This window comes from Anguilla anguilla, chromosome 13 (genome assembly GCF_013347855.1).
Source record: "Anguilla anguilla isolate fAngAng1 chromosome 13, fAngAng1.pri, whole genome shotgun sequence".
In the NCBI taxonomy this organism is placed as follows: Eukaryota; Metazoa; Chordata; class Actinopteri; order Anguilliformes; family Anguillidae; genus Anguilla; species Anguilla anguilla.
The window spans coordinates 12,425,365-12,431,917 of NC_049213.1; the positions used below are offsets into that span (position 1 = coordinate 12,425,365).

Consider the following 6,553-nt stretch of genomic DNA (forward strand, 5'->3'; position numbering starts at 1 on the left):
TATTATATAGATATTTCTTCTCATTTATTGGCTTCTTGGGTCTAAATTGTTTGCTGAGGGGAAAACAAAAACCATCAGACCGTCAACCCCCCCCATTTTAGGTGCTCATAAAATATTCATCAGGGAGCACAAACTCCAGTTCTGGGGGGCAGCAGTGTATGCAGGGTACAAAAATTTCCTTCAGTCAGCAGCCAATGTACAGGCTCTTAGCCAATCAATAACTTAAGCACTTTATTACGTCCAGAAACACACTGAAAACCAGCAGATACAGTGACTTTGAGGTTGCTCAAGTGGATCCTACTGTGTACCCATCACAATTTAGTCTCACAAAAGAATAAAAAGTACATATCAGAATGCCATGTTTTTTGTCAGAGGTGAGAATATATACATATTTTTTTATTCCAGGTATATGGCCCCGGAAGTTCTGGACGAAACCATCAATATGAGGCACTTTGACTCCTTTAAATGCGCAGACATCTACGCCCTGGGACTGGTGTACTGGGAGATTGCGCGTCGATGCAACGCAGGCGGTGAGCAGCAGAAACCTGACACAGGCTCATTTTTGTTCTTAAACTTTTATGTGATAACAGTGTAATGAATATGAGACGGAACTGCATTAAAACTGGAGAGGCATAGGGTCAGAGAAAAGTAAGCATACAGATAGTTTAATGGGAAGGTTTGTGTGTGTGGGGGAAAGAGGACAAGGATCTCGTGGAGAGGTATAGAGGAAGGGAAAACAAGAGGAAGAAAAGTTTGAAATATTTTAATATTGTCTGGTGAACTGTCTTTAAACTAAATATTAGCATTATTACAACTTCACCTATTCAAAAAACACCCCACCCCCAAAATTGACCATAAGCATAAAGTGGAGAGAATTTCAAGATAGTTTCGAACAGCTTCACCATTTCCATAGCCCTGTTCATACTTTTTGAAAAATTTGATTATGACTGAATACACAAGCACAGTTGCAGTCTGTGTTGCGTGAAGGGCATGTGGGAATTGTAGTTCAGTGCTGTGATGGGTCCAGGTGGTAAGGCCCTGTCTGTGCCCCAGGTGTCCATGAGGAGTACCAGCTTCCCTACTATGACCTGGTGCCCTCAGACCCTTCCATCGAGGAGATGAGGAAGGTGGTGTGTGAGCAGAAACTGAGGCCCAACGTGCCCAACTGGTGGCAGAGCTATGAGGTGCACACACACACACACACACACACACACACAACCACACACACAAATATGCACACATACCTGCAGACACACTTACACACATGTAGGTACACATACACACACCCCTGCAAACATATACACTCACCTGTGTGTACATACACCTATACACACATACTAAAACATTCAGACTGGCATACATGCATGTATACCTACAGTACACACATACACCTGCATGCACACTTACTTACCCACACGTACATACACCTATATGTGCACACACACGCATGCTAATATATGCACACCCACACACCAACAAACGTACTTGCATGCATACTCTGGATGCACACTTGCACTCACTCACTCACACACACACACACACACACACACACACACACAAGCATACAGTACATGGACAGGTTTTCTGGATATTCTAGCCGACGCTAAACTTTCCCCCCTTCCCTCCCTGTGTCCATCAGGCCCTGCGGGTGATGGGGAAGATCATGCGGGAGTGTTGGTATGGTAACGGGGCGGCCAGGCTCACGGCGCTGCGGATCAAGAAGACGCTGTCGCAGCTCAGCGTGCAGGAGGACATCAAGGTCTGAGAGGGACAGCGAAGCTACGCGCCGCGCAGAGACGCAATGAGCGAAGGAGAAAATCGGAAAACGACGACGAAAGAAAAACGACTCCTGAATCCTGCCAGTTTTTAAAGCCACAACCCGAGAAATGACCAGGCCTACCTCACCTTTTCAGCCAAAACTACTGAGTGAAAACCCGGCCATTCCTTTCTGCCTCCCCATTACCCAACCTTCAACCTTTCACCCTTTTCCCCACCGCCTCCCCTCTTCTGACCATTACCCATCATCCCCCTCTGAAACAGGCAAGGACTACAGCGACTGTGACTGCTCATGTGATTTTTGTGTTGTTCTTGATGGCAGGAATTTTGGCGTACAGTAACACAGTAACCGAATTACGGTTTTGTTTAATTTGTTAAGCATTTTCGCACTCCCCACAAGCAACTCCGCGCAAAAGATCAATTTCAGACTTCAGAAACTTGTTTGGAACTTTTTGTATATATATTCTTTGTTTGTTTTCACAATTTCTTTTTGTTTTCACAATGAATCATGCTTTCATTGTGCAAATGTGAAATGGTGGCAAAAAAACTGGATTTTTAAATTGTTAGCCCAGTACAGCCTGTGCAGGAAGTGTGTAGCAAGGGTCCTAGAGCTGGAGTTCAATCGCATAGAGACCTCATCTCCGTGGTGCTCTGGACAAGCACCCTTCAGATCACTGGTGTACAGGCGGAATTTAGACCTGCATGGCTGAGCTACTCTTTGGTGTTTTTCTGAACTACGGCAGGTTAGTTTTTTCTCAGGTGTGGTGAGGGGGGTCCGTTGCCGTGCACAAGTAACCAGACTTCTCTACGCAACTGGACTTTTTCTTCCAGATGGGAGCTGACTCGTTTTCAGACGAGGGGACCAGACTCCTCGTCTTCTGAGCGCAGGATTCGGGGTATGTGTGCAAGGGCCGGATGGAATTTTTCAGTTGCCGTCGACTAATACAAAACCACAGCACCCTCCGCTCCTCCTCAGTGAGATTTTATTTGCGCGTCAGCCCCTGACGGGATGGCCATTTTTAAAGCACATCCTCGCCTTGGCTTAAGCTCTTTGATTGGATAAGCCAAGCCATTGAACATTCCAGGTGCAGCCACTGATACAGGCTAACAAGCTAATGCTTACTCCAAATGCATTGTATGATCTGTTGGTCAAATACGAGATGAGGTGCTTGCATCACACCTGGTGGTGGTTTATTTATGTTTTTTTTTTTTAATCCACGCTGTCCAGTAGCAAGCTGTGAGGATCATTCACTGGGGATTCAGTGTGTCTAGGGTTCAGTCTCAGGTGAGAAGGAGCCATTGGCTAATACCTTGTTCTTTTGGGTTTTTTTTTTTGGGACTCCCTCTCAATTTGGCCTTGTTACCAGAACCAGTGACCTTCCGGGGAATGTCACGTGACATACGACAAGAATCTGAATCATGTGACAAATGGGTGCGATCAGTTGGACCGACGATGCGTGGTACAGTTTTGAGCCTGTCCTGCTGCTTTCCGATACACGCATATATCCCCCCGATGGGATCCGTCTTGGCGTCGGAAATTTGCCGCGGTTGTGCTCGCGCTGAAGCTGCCAACTTGTCCCCTTCCACAGCGGTCACACGTCAATGTCGTCGACATTTTGGGGCCACAGAGGATTTGCGTACTCGAACACTCCTGTTTTATTGATGCCACATACTGCACTGACTGAGCATGAAACCTCTTCAATTAGCATTCGCGCTAACGTCATAGAGACTCCTGAACGGTACGGTCATTTTTACTGAGAACCTGTATTTTCTCACCACTCCCAGGCCAGAAGTAGCTTTTTGAGATTAATTTAAGGGGATGTGCCAACAGGCATATTTTAAGTCTCAGTTTTAGTCATTGTTGATACTTGCCGTTTTTTTAAACACTCCTGACGGACTTCTTTTTGGTGTCAAACTGTGGAAGGCTAATGTGATTCTCTCTCGAGAAAGGGGTCTGATCTACCTGTGCTGTACTGAAATCCTGACTCATTACTCCTGATTTTCAGTTCTTTATACCTCCTGGATATGCAAGTTGTAAATAGTTTGTACAAAGTGTTACACTACTTTTTTCCTGATTTTGATGGTTATATTGAACTTGCTCGTTCACTTTCCTTGATTACATTTAGTTTTCCTTCATACAACGAATCTGCTGTAATTTTGTATATTTTCAGTTTATTATTTGTATTGTTACATACAAAATTGAAACTTGGAGGTACTGCTGGTCTCAGTATTCCCCCTCTGTCTTATTTTGTTCCTGTCTCTATGTTTTTGATTTGAACCTGACCTGTATAGATTCCCTGTGTATATCTATTTCATTTTTGTTTGTTTGTTGCATTTTTCATTTGGGGTTTATTACATGTGTTTTTCCACAGAGCTCATAATCTAGCTTTGCTTATAAAAGCATTGCAGTTTCAGTCCAGAGATCTTAGAGTTGTCGTTCTAATCCTGTCAAAACCTGTTAAGTGTATTGAGCATTATCAATATTCTCTCGGAAGCATAAAGAAGTACATATTATTATGGTCTGATATGCCTACAACCTGCTTAGAAAACAGAGTTCCCAGAATCTCCTTTCTTTTGAAATGTGGTGCTTTGTGTCAGTTTGTTTAGTGTAATTTCTGATGATTTTTCTCTTTAAAAATGCAAAGTATATCAAGTAATTATACAAACTTATAAACAAGCTAAATTTGAAAGCAGAAAGGTGTTACGGTGGAGGAGTTATGTTGTAAATGCAGTGTTAGACATGTGATTCACCAGTGAATTCAGTTACAAATAGTAATTGGACTTAATGGACAAGCTTAAGTCCACTTTCAAGTCCAAATGGGTTTCGTGAGTTAGGTTGCACACCATTTGAAGTTCGCAATGCCCCAGGGTGCTCTGAAGCCAAGAAGAACATTTATAACCGTCACCCCTGTTGTGGTGGGTAAAGCAGGACTAGAAAGCCAATCGTCTGGGCGATTGATCGTACGGTATCGGTGCTGTCGTTTTTCCAGTTCCGTTTTGTATTCCTGTTCTGATTCTTTTGGCACATTTATACTGCAAATGCATTTCAGGATGTGACAGTTGGTCTGTGGACCGTTTGCAAGGCTGACAGAAGTAGTGGAAACTGCAGTGATGCCCCTGCCTTTCCACATACAGTAGCTGTCTAAAGGCCGATTATGGATTTGTGCTTTTTGCACCGATGCCACGTGCATGCAATATCAATCTGGGCTGAGTGTTGCGAGCGCACGATGACGCCCTGGGTCAGAAGCGAGGGGACGTTTCATTATTTATAATCAGATAACGATTGTATGTGATCGGTTTGCTCATCCGCATTCGGTGACCGCAGTATCTTTTAGTATTGCTTTCGGACGGTGCCAGACTTCACAGGGAGAGTACACAACAAGTGCACAAATACACACACGCACACACACACACACACAAACAGGACAACTTGGTGCCACCGCATAATTTCAGGTCCCCGCATAACGCACTCCACACATCAGGGCTGGGAATCACCTGAGGTTCAGTGCTGGGTTTGGCGGCCTTCTGCAGGTCCTGTAGCAGCACTTGAGCAGTCAGTCTGGCGGTTGGGGGGGGGTTAGGGTTAGGGTGCAGTTTTCCAGCTGGGTTTACTCCTTTCCCTTTAGCTGCAACCGAGGTTGTGGACGGTCGTCGGACGGTGCTTAGCCAACCACTTGAATCCCACATTCTCTCTGAACCTGGGTAGGCGCTTGAGTAGAGCAGGACACAATGTGTGTTTTTTTTGTTTTTTAAATGTGAGAATAGGTGAATGAGAACCTTTCCTCAGACACTTGTATTTTTGCTGGACGGCGACACCATCCCTTTTCCCACTTTTGGCGATGGCGCCAAGGCAAAAAGGCGATGCGAAGGCCTGACGGTCTACGCTTTGGGCTCCGAAGGCGACTCTACCTGTGTGTGTGAGATTATTTGGCTTGGGCAGTTTGGAAACGGTGCTTCATTCATGCATCTGTAGCAAGGAAACACTGGAATTTAACCCTGCTCTAAAGACCACTACTGAATCTGTATTTAATTCTGTCCTGCAGAAAGAGTGAAACAGAAACTTTAGTCAAAACTATTTATTTTCTTGTCATTATCTTTTTTTCCAGAGTGAATTTCTCTTTTTCGGGAATGAATTCAGTTTTGGTGTGGGGAGTCCAAGGGAACGCGTGTGTGTAGTTTCCGGAAAACGTTGCTGCTTACAGGAAGGGGTGTGCGGCAGACTGGCCAGGACTGGGTGAATTCTTGGGGGCGTGTGCATTTCCTGAACCGAGGAGAGGACTGTTCGGATTGGAACATAATTCAAATCATCCCCAAAAAAAAACTAAAGAGTCCAGCTGTGAGTTTATAATTAGCCTCAGGTTCTTCTGTTGCAGATACATCTTCACGCTCACCCGTGACAAATTAGAATTACTTTTGCTAGTTGTGGTGAAAAACCACCCGACAGCTGGGCGGTTTGTCTTGAAATTGGACACTGAAGTAAGCGTTACTTTTTTTGGTCACACCTTTTGTTGTGTGCATGCTTGTGTGAATTTCCATAGTGCATAAGTGCACTGTTCGATTTTGGAAAAACCACTCCCAAATGTTACGAGGTCTCTCTCCCCACACTCCCTTAGGCTCCGCCCCCTGAGAATACAAGCATTGAACGTCCTGGCCTCTGCACACACAGCTTGGTTAGAAACATCAAGCCTACTTTCAAAACCATATGAAGAACTTTTCAGGACTAGTCTGCAAACATGTATATAAATGATACCATAATAAATGCAATTTTTTTTTCCTA

The 6,553-nt window shown here is 44.5% G+C and overlaps 1 protein-coding gene across 1 annotated transcript in view; it reads left to right on the top strand.

Annotated features, from left to right (window-relative positions):
- The window catches only part of LOC118210652 (activin receptor type-1B-like), a 30,739-nt gene extending 24,186 nt beyond the window's left edge, over positions 1–6,553 (top strand). The window contains exons 7-9 of the mRNA XM_035386999.1: positions 406–530; positions 1,054–1,184; positions 1,640–6,553. Of these exons, the coding sequence (XP_035242890.1) occupies positions 406–530; positions 1,054–1,184; positions 1,640–1,765 (382 nt within the window). The 3' untranslated portion in view covers positions 1,766–6,553. The remainder of the gene's footprint in view (positions 1–405; positions 531–1,053; positions 1,185–1,639) is intronic.